Raw genomic sequence first — 14,564 nt, 5'->3', positions numbered from 1 at the left:
TGTCCTGTCACTACACGCCCTTGTGAAAAGCCCTTCTCCAGGTGTCTTGTAAGGCTCCTCTCGGTACTGTAAGGATGCTCTAAGGACTCCCGACACCCTTGTCTTCTCCTGGCTGAACAACCCCAACTTTCTCAGCCTTTTTCCACAGGAGAGAGGCTCCAGCCTTCTCATTAACTGTGTGGCTTCTCTGCACTTGCTCCAGCAGGTCCACATCCTTCTTATGTTGTGGCCTCAGAGCTGGACACAGCACTCCAGGTAGGGGCTTATGAGAGTGGCATAGATGTCTGGAGTTGTAGCACGCAGTTGTGATATTTTTTAGAAGAATTTTATAGAAGAGTTAGCCAAGACCAACATTGTCAAGTGACTCTTTTAACAGCATTACTGCATTGAGTTTTCTGAAATTTTGTAAAACGATGGCTTTCTTTTATGTATAAAAAAGATAGCAAATTGCTCCTAAAATGTATCACTCAGGCTCTAGAATGTCAGTGGCATTTTGTACATGTTATATTATCATGAATTGATGAAAGTCCTCTTTCAGTTTTACCATATTTCTGTACTTAAGAGTGAAAAATAGATTTTGTTTTTGCTCTCACTTTGAGCATCAGCTTCATTGAAAAAATATGGTGATGCTTTTGTTGAGGATAGTAGTGTTTATTTCTTGCTACATTAAATTAAAATCTAGTAATTCCTTGTGGCTGATGTAGTAAGGTGGTCAGTCCAAAAATTAAATCAGCTAAGTGGAGCTAAATTCTTTGATAGAACTTCATGCAGGGAGAAATTCCCCTAAATTAACACTAAATAAACACAGCATTTTCTTTGACTAAAGTTTTAGAAGTGTCATTATATTTCATCAAGATGGATTTTCAGCTTTCAGCATCAAGTTAACTAGTATCCTTTAAATTCTTCTGTGGTATTTCACATGGTTTACAGCAGTAATCTGTGAATGTTGTCTATTTATACAAAGTTCAGTTGAAGTGGCCCTTTGCTTTGTCTGCCTTATGTTGTGCATTTCCCTTGTTCTAGCATTTAGATGCTTCTCTTGCCAAGCAATCAAAGCCACTTGGCAGCTTCATTTCTAACCACAATGTCTTTACCAGGTGAACTCCAAGACTGATAAACTGGAATTTTTATAGCTGAGTTGTGCATTCTTTTATTTATTTATTGATCTATTTATTTACTGATTATTGTGTTAAGGTTGACATTGACTGAGGGAGAGGAAGTTCCATGAGTGCCGAGCAGCAATGGTTTGGCTGTGATCAACCACATGAAATTGCCTGAAAATTTTGCAATTCTCTCTTCATGGTCTTTGTGTGACTGTCTATAAAATTTTCTAGCTTTTGCTGTATGGAGTTTTAAAATCCATTCTGAAGTAAAAATGTAAACAAAAAGGCCGCAGGGGCAGTATTTCCTTTCTGGACAATGAAGACTGAGGTTTGGTGGTTCTTGGAGCAAGTATTGCTCTTAGGAACAGGCTTGCAGGTGGTGTCTAGTGTGCCTTTTGGGGACTCTAGTGTTTGTTTTAGAGTACATCAGGGGAATAAAGACTTCATGAACCTGTCAGCCAGAATTGAACAAAACATGTAAGGAATATTTAATATTTATTACTTATTTTGAAAGTCAAATGTTCCTCTACTATCAATATGCTATAGAAAAAAAAAATTGTGTCTCAGAATGCATTCAGAAAGAAAACCCAGTACAGACCTTAGAAGTTTGTCTGGAGGTCGCAGAGAAAAATTGCTTTGTCCCAGATACTGGGATTTATCATCATAAAGTTATTTCACACTTTAGGAAGGAAAATAAGCATCTGAAAGCTACGTAAAAACACTGAAAGGCTACAAGATTTCAGAAAAGGCTGGAGAGTTGAAGAGATCGGTACTATGGACTAGAAATACAATCCTATTTCCCATGGAAAATAGCTCTTAATTTGCTACTAATTTCTGCATGTTGTAGAATGGCTCAGTTAGTTATCAAAATAGAAGACCCAGAAAGGATCTACCTGACTGGGAATTTTTCACATAATTCACAAATGTGAAATTGTAATTCACAAATGTGCCACTGGAAAGAAAAAATAGTTTCCTAATGTGTAATTTTACACATGCTTAATGTGTTTGGTTGGTATTGGTTTGGAACAGTTATTTTGGCCCTGATCCACCATAATCGCTCTCTTATATAAAGTATTTCTATTTCTACCTTTAGTTGTTGATTTTAAACCAAATTTTAATATTCTAACTGACAGGAGACCCTATACTTGTCAGTGTATGTGTATGTGATTATCTGTAATCTCTGTTAATTGTGATGTGACCATCATCCAGCTTTGCTATAAAGGAATTTAGAAAATAGTTCCATGATAACAATGCACACTTGAAGAAACCTGAAAAAAGCACTATTACTCTTACTTAATAGCATAAGTATGTTGACTTAAATCTGTGTTTTGAGAAGAATGAGAGGGAATGTTTTGTTGGACTGTATTTTTTTTTTCTTTGAAAGCATTCAGGATGCAGACATTTTAATTTCCAAAATGTGTGCAGAGTTCTTGCAATTCTTTCTTGTAGAACAGACGGATAATTTATTTTTAATTTGGAAGTCAGGTGTCATTTTGCTGTAGAGAGGAAAAGAAAACTAAGGGAAGTTTATGTGGCCTCTTGATGCTACCCCTGTGACAATCCCCATGATTGCTCTTTCCCATGACAGAGAAGTTGTGCAGAAAATCAGCAGAATTTTCTTGGAGCACATATATCCTGCCTCCCCCACCAGAATGGGGGAGCTTCTGACTGCCCTGGGTTGGTTAGAAAGGGAAGTCGTGCAGTGTTGCTCATACTGGGAAAAGAAACCAGTCTAGACCTTTAAGCTGATAATTCCCTGGCACAGAGAGAGTTCTCCAGCCCATGGCTGGTCCAGATGGAGATAGAAGAACTCTCCATCCCTTCATTGGAATGTATTCCTAATCTCTTCCCTGTCTATGAACTGCTGCTTTTCTGGAGAAACAGTAGGAAGTGAATAATGATATTTATTGTAAGCAGTTTAGCATAATTTTAATTAAAAAAAACCACTTTCTTTTTTATTGATTTGTTACCCTAATGTTTGTTTTAGAATTAAGTTTCACTATCCTATCCCTTTTTCTTTTTTTTTGTTTAAGAAAACTTAGATTGTCACAGAAAGTATATCACACACACTATTTTTCCATTGAGAATAACTTCAAGCCGATTTCAGTGTAAAAGAGAAACCAGCTCAGAGTCCATTTTGAGTTAAATTAAATGAAAATAAAAGTCAGAGATAATTTTTACTTTTTCCATTTTCAAACTGATTTTATAGTTGGGAAGGATGCTGAATTCAAATTGTTAGTGCATTTTGGAAATGAATATCTGTAATTTTATATAATTTTGGAAACATGCAATTTTAGAAATGAAATTCAATATATTTATTAGCCAGATACTGTAATACTCTTTAACTACAATTAGTGACATGCAATTAGTGACAATTCAAAATAGTATGTGAATGTAATTGCAGTAAAATATGACATCTTAATATTCTTGCTTTAAGTTCCTGAGGATCCTGCAAACCACTTTTCTAATGTTGTACTTAACTGACAGTACTCAGTTCTCTTTTTATTTCTTGAAAGGCAGATAAAAAAAATTAGTTGGGTGGGAGGCTACTCTTCTTGGAAGTCTTAAGTCATATTTTGGATGGTCCTTCCATTTATTACTTTTCAGAATCTGTTTGTCCGACGAGAATTCCAGTGGCAGCTCGAGATGAAAAAGGATTTGACATTCTTGTAGGATTAGGTGTGAAGAAAAAAGTTAAAAAGAGAATTCAAATATCAACCACTAATGCAAAAGCTTATGAAGTAACCTCACGTGTTGACCTCTCAGAATTAACAAGGTATTGGATTTTATAAATACATTTCTATATTCAGTAAGATTTTTTTGTTCCTTTAAATGAGAAGGTTTTATTTTAGGATTTATATGAATGTTCAAGTACTGTCTTGTTTTTTCCACCCTTCCCCCTTATTTAGGAATGTGTTTCCAGAAGGTCTCCCTCCATCCTATGTGTTTGTTTCCACGCAAAGATTTAAAGTAAAAAAGACATGGGATTTGTGGAGAATCCTGAGTCTAGATAAGAGACCACAGATAGCTGTCACTGTTAATGGAGAAGAGAAAACGTTATCATTCACTACAACAAGTTTAATAAATGGCACACAGGTTATTACATTTGCTGCACCTCATGTAAAGGTAAGGAGTATGTCACTATCATGCTGGAATACTTCTTTAAGTACACATTATTCCACTACTACTCTCTTTGAGCAAACCAGTTTTATTGTTTTCTAGTACAATCTGAAGGTTTTCTTTCAGTCTTTCTTCAGTAACTTCCAGTGGAGTATTCCACTCTTTTAAGAAAGATTGTCTTAGCTGCAGATGAGACAGAGGAATGGAGATTGAATGACCCTATTCTGGCATTTGTAGCAGGAATATGTGCAGCTCAGAGATTGCCCTTCCTGCCACAGGGAGTATTATTTAAGTGAACAGAGAGGGCTATTTCAGCAGACAGAGACTGGGAAAGATTTGCTGCTGGAGCACTTCATGGCCAAGTGGGTTCAACTTTTCTGGGAAGTGGATGCCTGCATTCAAATCTCTACTCCAAATCAGGCTGAAGGAATTTTAAATATAAATCCTCAGTGAAGGAAGGACTCCTATCCAAGGAATAGGTCTTAACTACTAAGCTTTTTCTAGGTAGAGGCATTTTATTCTTCTGTTACTGGATGGAGAATTTTTGCTTTTTCTTCCCAAACTTCCTCTACCTTTTAATAATTATTAGTAGGCAAAATAATTTTTTATTATTTTATGAAGCTGACTTAAACTTGATTTACTGGAAACTGTTAGAAAATTCAGTTTTAAGTCAATACTCTATTTGTATTTATCTATTTCTTGGAGCTGCACAAACAAATCAATCTTAATCATGCAGTCCCAGGTATCAATGAACTTCACCATGATAACACAACTTCTGTGTTTTGTTTTTTTGTTTGCTTTTGTTTCTCCATGCCTGCCTTGTTATTATGGAGAACAATAATTTCATGTCTTTTTTAGACCTGTGTGTCTCTAAACACAGTATAAATGTCAATACACTCATAATGAACATTTTTCTTTAATGAACCTTTATGATAATTTATCACCTGTCAATTTATTACAAGTACCATTTTTTTTTCCACCATGATTGATGATTTGAAGTGTTTGAGACATTATACCAGTGCTGATAAATAGGCTTCTGGCTGCATATTTTTAACAAATACAGGTTTGAGCTAGTTCATGGTCATGGACTAAAAGAAATAAAATCTATATGAGTTATAAAATAATTCTGAAATAGAGATTAATTATTACCAATTGTCATGTTTTCAATTACAATATTATTTGGGAATACTTTATTTACCTGTATAGTTTAGAATTATTTGTATGTAAAACCTGCAGCCTTGATCCTCTCAACCATTAACAGCAGTTTGATTGTTGAAGTGCAGTTTTATCATTATTTAAATTGAAGGCATTTTGTTTTAAACAATGCTGTTTTCTTCATTTTTCTTAGACATTGTTTGATGAAGGCTGGCATCAAATTCGTCTCTTGGTAACAGAAGGCTTTGTAACTTTGTATATAGATGGCCAAGAAATTGAAACAAAGCCATTACATCCTGTTTTAGGTATTTACATCAGTGGCCTAACCCAAATAGGAAAGTATTCTGGAAAGGAGGAAACAGTACAGGTAAGCATATGCTAAAACTACAGTAATTCAGTAATTCTGTTGTAGGTTAATGTTGCACTGGTGGCTTCTGTTTTCTTGAACTTATTCTTCTAACTTAGTCTGAAATTTAGTATACAAATTTAATACTTAAGAGAGAATAAGAATGGTCAGCAGGACTTAGTGCAGGTGATTTATCCTGTGACATGGATGCTTAACTGGTCTCACTGATTCCAAGGATAAATTTGATGCAACATGGTTGCCTGAATTTGGGAAACAGTGTCTCAAAGTAAGGAATTTCCTCTGCTTGACATTTGCGTATGTCCTTCCATCAGTGTATGTATGGGTGATGCTGGTAAAAGAGGAAAATTTTGGTCAGGTTTCTTTCTCCTTGCTTTGCAGTCATAATAGTTTATGCTAGAAAAACTGACAGTGGTTTCATTGTGTTTTGGAATGTAGCAACAAAGCAGAATGGCAAAAACTTTTGTTTACCTGATGCCAGTGTTTTTATTCTATGCTTTTAAAATATTTATACTGTATACTAAACACTAAGCATTAGGGATGCCTTCAGAAGCTTCACCAGAATTTGCTAATTATATATCTAATATGAGCAGGTCTGTGTAGAAGCATCTTCCCAGGTCTGTTAAGGTAAAAGAAAAGAGGTTGGGCTTGCCTGTGTTATTAACTTGTTTCCTCAATGATATTGGCAGCCAGTGTAGTTCATGCTGCATGTGTTTAGATTAATTCCCAGGGAATGGATGATGATTTCTTTTATTTTAAAAAAAATTCTTGGATTGATTATTTTATTTAAATAATTCTGCTACAGTATGTTTAATTGGTTGTGCATATTAATCATTGTGAGTAGCCTAAAATATTTCTGCATAGTTAATTGATTTTTAACAGTGAAAGCACAGACCTCTGAAGAGTCTTTTATGTTTTGAATCACAGTTTGATATACAAAAACTGCGAATCTACTGTGACCCAGAGCAAAATAATCGAGAAACAGTCTGTGAGATCCCAGGATTTGTGAGTATGATAGATGAACTTTTGAGGACTGCTTGGTATTTTTTTACAAATCACTGTTTAATGCTTACTTCATGAATTTTTAAAATAGATTAAACTACATTGATTCAGCTGGTGCAAATACATGTTTGTTACCTATGCAATATCAAGTGACATGGACCTTCTCTGTTTCAGCCTTATTTTCTCACAAAGTTCTTTAAAAGTTTTTTTAGTTTAAGTATTTAATGGTGCATTTTTGATATATATGAGTATAGAAGAATCTCAGAAACCTCTCTTAAAATTTCAGATTTTAAGCATTACGGAATAATGAAACTTCTAGGCTTTTTCACTGTAAAATTCTTTAAATGTGACTTTTGAACTTTTCTGACATACTCCTTTCTTCTTGTCAGGTCATTTAATCTGTGAAATGTTGGTATATAATCAGCAAACCTGTAATTCTAAATCACCTTCTCCCATTAGAAATATCTATGCTGAGATCTAAGATAAATATCCCATTATCTGAAATATTGCCATGATTTCAAGAAGTATGTCAAGTACAAGACAGAAATAAAATCAAGACTTTATTATTCATGTACACAATTAGCAAGTTTATGAGCACCCTTTGGCCCTCTCTTGGTCCTCTTACAGTTAATTATGCACTGCAATGTAAGACATATACACAAACAGATTTGGAAACTAGTAATGACTGAAGAGCCAGATTTAAGCATTCAGCTCCCATCTCAAAGCATAAACAAGAGATGGATTTAAACATAAAAATTCAAAATAATTTTGCTTGGTGGCTAAAACAAACTGAGCTAAAGATTATCAGCTGCCAGTGTCTTACTATGTAGACCCACATTCCTTGTGTTGTGATTAGATTTAGTATCATTTGGCTGGTTTGACAATAGAACCATTGAATCTCCAGCATCCAGATTTTCTTTTTTGTCAGACTGGCACATATTGCCAGCTAGTCTGTTTTTCTTCTTTTTTTTTTTTTGGGACCAGTGTGTCTTATTGCATCCTTTTCAGGGCTTTTTCAGCTTTCAATCAAGCAGCAAGTAGGTGAATGGATTATTAGCTGTTCTGAACTCTGTGTGTCAAGAACTAACAGGTGCAGAAATACTTCTGTAAAATTAGCTTTGAATCTTGAAGAAAATAAAGTATTTATTTAACTATTGTTTAACTGCACCACATATCTTTTTGCTCTTTAAAAATTAAAAGTAGGATATGAAAACTAATCAAATCAAAAATATTTTCATAAAGAAAGCAAACACTAAAAAGTCTTTCACAGCTTATGTTCTCTGCAATTTATCAAGGAGTTGAAGCCAAAAGATTGTTTTTTGCCATGTTAGTTTCACTGTCTGTTTTTTGTAAAATAAATTTGGACATTGCCCATGAAATTCTGGAGTCCTTCAGAAAATAAAAATGTTGGATGATCTTCAAGGAGGAATATGTGGTTTTTGGTTGTATTCTGTCAGAGTGTGGTTGTGTCAGAGTTCCTGAAATAAGCAGAGGCTTTATGTACCAATTACAGACCAAATTAATTCCCTTTCCCAGAAATACCTAGCTGCATAGTAATTTTAAGCTATGGTCTATGGAAAATGAAAATGAAAACTTTCTCTAGGGTTTGCTCAAGCTGAAAATTGAATACAGAGGAAGCTCTCTGTGTCCACAGAACGTGTATGAAATCTGCAGTGACTGTATGCATTGGAATACTCCTGTGGACAGTGTGGCCCATGGTGCCTATTAAACTATTAAGACAGAAAATTTCATGCTTGCTCTGCTGAAGTATTTGGGGTTGGATTGTTCTGTGGTGTTGCAGATACTGGAACAAAAACCAATTGGTAGCAGAGTCTAATGCAGTCACAGGAAAGCAAGAAAAAGCCAGCCTTGCCTTTGTGCTGCTCTGTGTTTTCCCAGATGCTGGATTCAGGCAGAGAACAGAGATTTAAGAAATATTTTGGTACATTCTCTTATGTGAATGAACAAACCGAGCATATTTTTGATGAGAAGTTACTTTTGGTAAAAGGTTTGAACCAAATCTAAACATTTAGTGTGTAAATACTGACATGGTTTAGTATTAATTCTGTCATTATCTTTTAAAAATTGCTACTGAAAACTCCCATTGGCAGACCTTTAAAAGCAGTTAACTAAATTAATTTCATATGTGTTGATAGCAGCAGCATATAAGTCTCAGAAAGTCTAAAAATTTGAATTATAATTTCTTGACAGTTAGTTAGTCTAGCTCAGGAGTTAGGATTGGTTTTGATAGTGTTTCCAAATGAATGGATTTTCTTTTCAGAAATATTGCTGTACTCTTAAACTGTGTTTCTTCTTGTTTCAGAATGGAGAGGTAGGCTCAATCCTAAACTACTCAAACTCATTTTAAGGTAGTATTTGAGTTTTTATAAGCTTCTTAATATTCTAGGTAATATACCCTTCGTTTTCAAAGGGGGACAGAGATATGCTAAGCTTAAGAGTGCTGGACTCCCTGTGCTTGAACTCTAGTCAGTAGACAAATTAAAAATAGTTTTTCTGAAAAAGCACATGTTTGTTAGAATAACTGGTCTGGTGTTTTTCCCCAGTTCAATTCAATTGCTGCTGTTTGCAGGGGGGTGGGGAATATGCACCGGGAATAATGCAGCTGTTACCTGCATTGTGCTTATGGGAATTCCCTGAACAGGAGCTTATCTGAACACTTAATATGACAACTTCCCTAACCTTACCTGTAACTCCCAACCTTGTACCATTGCAAAGGAAACATGGGTTTGTGTTTTGGTCAATCATTTGACCCCGAGAAAGAATTCCAGTCAAGAAACATCTTAAAAGGTGTCATTGTTCTAGAAAATATGGGTAAAATGCTATGGAAAGTTTTAGATAAAAAATAAAAAAAAAATTTGTTTTAGCTTGGATTCTTAAGTTTTTGCCTTTCCATAGGTCTAAGAACTTGCTGAGTTAGGGTTGATGGGTGAAAAGGAACTTCCTGAATCTAACTTCAACATACAGATTTAGTACAGATGTACCTATAATAGGTTTGATTTAATAGCTTTCCCTTTGCCTGCCTGCGTAAAGCACTGACGTTTCATGTGGGGCTTAATGGTGAGAAGTAAATATCACAAAAAAAGAAATAAATTCTAGAGGGTTATGTGATCTGCCAAGGTTTAGTGTTTAGCGCTGCAGGGAGCATGGTTTGGAGGAGGTCACCTAATGGTCTTTGCAGGATGGGCACTCTTGGGACCAGGACTAGTGACCTCTAGGAGTCAGTGGTAGCAGCTGTGTCCTGCCTCCCCTCAAGTAGCTTCACAGTAAGAACACGTCTAGAACGTAGGAGACTTGGGGTTTATATTTTTAGGCTCACTGCACAGGATAGCATGCCAATGGTTGGGATCATTATGCTATGCATATTATGTATTACATCATTTTACACATTTTTAAATTAAATTGTTATATTTGAGAATTGGTCACACTTTAAATTATGAATATAGATCAGCTAGGAGAAGCATCTTTCATGTTGCAAGATTTAAAATTTTCAATCTGTTTGACAAAATATTTGTGCAAAAACAAAGTTGCAGGTATCAGCCCAATATCAGTACTTACTTTTTAAATTTTGATTCTGGATAAAATGATTTCATGCATGAAAAGTAGTTGGAGGTCAATATTCAGATAAGTAGAAGTTCCAGCTGAGCAAGGGAGTGAATGCCAAGGCCTAAGTGAAAGGCAGCCTAAGGAAGGTCAGCTTCACATAGTGTTCCAATGTTTGTTGGCTGCCTTTGGCATGTGCTGATGGCTGTTTTCACTCTTGGTAGTGCATGAATGGTCCCAGTGATGTAGGCTCAACACCCGCCCCCTGCATATGCCCACCAGGAAAGCAAGGACCTCCAGGCCCCAAAGTAAGTCTCTGTTCTGTCTTGTTGAGCGTACATGACCTGTGTTTCTCTGCTACTCTTCAGCAAACAATGTTGCACTGTTAATTGTTTGAGGATGAAATGGTTTTCTAACCTAATGGTTTTCAAAACCTAATGGTTTTCTAAAATCTTTGAATGGAGAGAGGGGTTTCTTTCTTCTTTGTAAAAGAATGAACTAGATGATTATTGGGAGGAAAGGAGGTCACATTAGCTGTGCCGTTGTCCTCCTTTCTGTGTTGATGAAGAACTAAAATGAGAACTACCCTTGAGCTGCAGAACTCTTACGTGGCAAACTCAAATCCCCAGTATTATCTTTATTATCTTTCTCAATAAACAGTGTTTACAGAAGTATTTATAAGTGCAAACAAGAAAACGCCGAATCACTTGTCTTTCATTAAGCAAATGAATAAAAACCTTCTCTGCTGTCATCATAAAAGAGGTTACATTATGCTGTAGCTACCTCAAATCAAAGGGCTTCTTGATACAGTGGAAAAGGTTTCTGGTCAGGGAATTGAAATCTGCAACACAGAGATCATCATTATTGTTTCATGTAATAGAATTTCTGTGGTCTTTTACCTTTTTTATTTTCTTTAAAGGAAAAAAGAGGGAGAGAGAATTAAGTATTTATAATTTTAAAAGAATTGTAAACCACTTCCTGTAAAGTATGAAGGAATATGAAATATCAGAACTCGGATGACCTATGCCTATTGCCTTATGTGCAATTTTACATCTACAATGCACTGTAATATTTGTTTGGGGATAATTGGGTAATACAGGTGACAAGATGGTGCCTAAGACGAAAGACTGCAGAAAGTGAAACGGAAGCCAATTTATGGTTGAATAGGTTATTTAAATTATAATATTTATAATATTTATTAACCTTTGAATACTGGACTCTAGAACCATATGGATTTAAAATTAATTTTTGTGTCTGTAGTATTAATGGAGTACAATACATTGAATTAAATCAAAGTGATTTCAAAATACAAGTAACTGACATTTTAAGCTTCTCAAGTTTAAAGCACAAAATTTCACAGTTAAATGGTATATTTGAAAGCAAATTTATTTTTTCTCAAATCCCAAACCTGGACTTCTTAATTTGGACAACAGTAATTATGGGTAACTTACTACTATTTTAACAAATGATAACTGTTACGGTTTTCTCAAAAGACATTGTGCTATAATCTCTTACACATCAGCATTAAATTTCCGTGGTTTATATGTGAAATGATGTTTTTTCACAGTCACATTGAAAGCTAGTTTCCTGTTTCCCTTCTAATGTCCTCCCTATTTATAACAATTCTGCAGTTGAAAGTGACCCACAGGTCTGTTGATGGTTCAGGCTGAAGAAATAAGTACCTGCTTAACACCCCTGGAGAAGAAAAATGGTTTAGAGGTCAAGTCTTACTGGATTTTGCTGAGTTCAAATCAAAGCTGTTAGTAAAGAGAACGTCAGTACTCTAGGAGGATATATTGAGTAGGATGTTAAGTTCCTGCTTTCTCACCATAAACATGAAGTCTTGGCAAGCAACTTTTCTTTTACTTTAATCTGATTGTAACAGTGATTATCAAAATAATTGCAAAGGACTTTTAAGAAGAAATCTAAAAAACATTTTTTGACAGCATTTGATGTGTGGAGAGGAGTTTATTATTTTGCAGGTTTTAATCCTGGGTCTTGCCTTTTTAGTGCTTTTATCTTAAGAGTTAGGCTCAGCTAAAGCAAGTGAGAGATTTCTTCGGAAAATAACTACTTCGTCAATGAAGTTTTATTAAAGTTTGTTTCATCTATTTGATAAAAAGTGTTTCTATTTTCTTTCATTAAAGAGCTAAAAGACTAGAAAGCTTTTAAGTTGATGAGTCAAACTTGTGCTGTAACCAAGTGTGGATTAACTTATCCAAGTACTACACAAGAAGTTGGGGAGAATTTTCCCCCCGCAAAACCATTCTTTTTCACTTTGGGAATTGCTCCTCAATAGTAGGTCTCTGGACTTGTAGAGACTATTTTGTGGAATGTGTTAGGGCTAAGGTTTCTTTGTGCTCATTTGAAAATACGCTTATAATTTTAAAATGCTTATATATTTTGTGTGTTCACACATTGCTTCTCCATAGGGTGACCCTGGGCAGCCTGGGAATCATGGTTATCCTGGTCTGCCTGGTCCAGATGGTAAGCCTGTGAGTACTAAAAACTTAGTCATATATTGTAAATGTAAAACTAACAGGAGAAAAGACATGGAACACTGATACCACATTTTTGATAATTTAGATAATTTTGTCTCCATTCTCTGAAACTGTGAATGTCATTTAACTGCATGTAACTGTTTTATGAATATGTCAATCATATTATTTCTTTTTCAAGGTAAAATACTGTAAGTATTAGAATTGTGTACTGTTGTAAAGCAGAGAACAGGCTATGAGTGCTTCTGTTGGTCTTTGCATTACTTTGCAGCAGTTATTTTACTACATTCAGTCTTTACTCCTTAAGAATTTGTTCACTAGAAAGTACTTTGGGTCACCTGAAATGCTATCAATTTTTTTTTTCTAGGGCTTGCTCCATGGTCCATAAAATTTCTTTGTAGGCTACCTCAAGTAGTCTATTAAAATATGTAGATATGCATGTAAAATTTTTAAAAAATAGATCTTTTTTAGTTCCAAACGGGTTCATTTAACCGTGGTAATTCCATTTGTAAGTAGAGTTAGTTTAGCAGAAAGAAAATAGATGCTGAAACCAAAAAAAGTAATAGTTTCTGAAAATTGAAAATGTCCCTCTTTTAAAATACGGGACTTGTTATATTGAAACCTGAGCATGCTAACCCTGATGGCCCAGATGAACAGTGCATACATGAATTTTTCATCAGTCCCATAAATAAATATCCTCATTTTACCTGTGATATAAAATGTTTTTATACTTTTGCTCTTAAACATCTTTTGATAGCTATTAAATGCAGGGGTTTTTTTGAACCAGAGTTAGAGAACACCATCTAAATTGAAACTATCAGTGCTTAAAAATACTGCATTTTGATTTTAGACAATCCTGAAAATACAGGTTTTAAATTATTCTAAGATGGGGAAGTCTGTTTAATCAGAGCAACTTTTCATATTTGGTGGTGCTTAAGCTTATGAAAAGCAGTTCTGATCTCTTATAATAGGCAAATATACATGGAACATGTAGTTGCATGGGGGAAGGTGTCATCACATCTGACCATGCTGATTTCTGGAAATGGATTTGCAGTATTGATAAGATTAGCAGAGCTGCCTTTAATCCAGCTAAGTTGGATATTTTGAAAAGTAAAGGGATACAATGTAAGCTTTAATGAAAGCAGAATGGACTGGATATTGGTAGGGAAATGTCAGTTTCTCTTCTCTCTTTTAACAAATAGATTAAGACTTCATTTCTGAAGCATCCAGTCAGCTACAACTGTATTGTTTTAGAAACAATTGGTTATGACTCTTTCATACTTTAATAAAAAGATTTCCACTTCAAGACTGTTTATCCTCCAATAAGCACTAGAATTTGTAACAGCACGAATAATGAAGGAGAAATACATTGATACTGTAGACCTACTGTAACTTTATAATCTGGCAGTTACAGCTTATTTTTTCCTGCAAATAAGTCTTAATGTGCATAGATGGGCATTCTCCGAACATAAAAAAAATTACCCGAGTATCTCAGAATGAGAATCAAAAAGCTCCAATACAGGAGAAATTGTATCACTTTGCTGAAGAACTTACATTATTTAAGTGTTTGCAGCTAAATCCTGTAGCTTTATTAACTGAAACACGTTTCTGAAATATCAGTTGTAGTTTTTGTGCTTGTTCTTTGTAAGGACATAATTGCAAACTAATTAGATCATCTGCAGCTTTGGCCAGTACATTATCTTTCCTTACAGAAGATTCTTGTGTGTATTCCAGGCAATCTTCTAGCTGTGAATGGTGAGA

The 14,564-nt window shown here is 34.9% G+C and overlaps 1 protein-coding gene across 1 annotated transcript in view; it reads left to right on the top strand.

Annotated features, from left to right (window-relative positions):
* Positions 1-14,564, top strand: part of COL21A1 (collagen type XXI alpha 1 chain) — a 90,757-nt gene that overhangs the window by 27,385 nt on the left and 48,808 nt on the right. The window contains exons 4-10 of the mRNA XM_041477444.1: positions 3,711-3,879; positions 4,013-4,229; positions 5,572-5,745; positions 6,670-6,747; positions 9,068-9,076; positions 10,530-10,613; positions 12,738-12,800. Coding sequence (XP_041333378.1) covers positions 3,711-3,879; positions 4,013-4,229; positions 5,572-5,745; positions 6,670-6,747; positions 9,068-9,076; positions 10,530-10,613; positions 12,738-12,800 — 794 coding nt within the window. The remainder of the gene's footprint in view (positions 1-3,710; positions 3,880-4,012; positions 4,230-5,571; positions 5,746-6,669; positions 6,748-9,067; positions 9,077-10,529; positions 10,614-12,737; positions 12,801-14,564) is intronic.

Source organism: Pyrgilauda ruficollis, unplaced genomic scaffold, assembly GCF_017590135.1.
Source record: "Pyrgilauda ruficollis isolate IOZ18807 unplaced genomic scaffold, ASM1759013v1 scaffold40, whole genome shotgun sequence".
NCBI lineage: Eukaryota > Metazoa > Chordata > Aves > Passeriformes > Passeridae > Pyrgilauda > Pyrgilauda ruficollis.
Note: the sequence above shows the minus strand (reverse complement) of the source record. Positions and strands in the feature narration are given on the sequence as shown.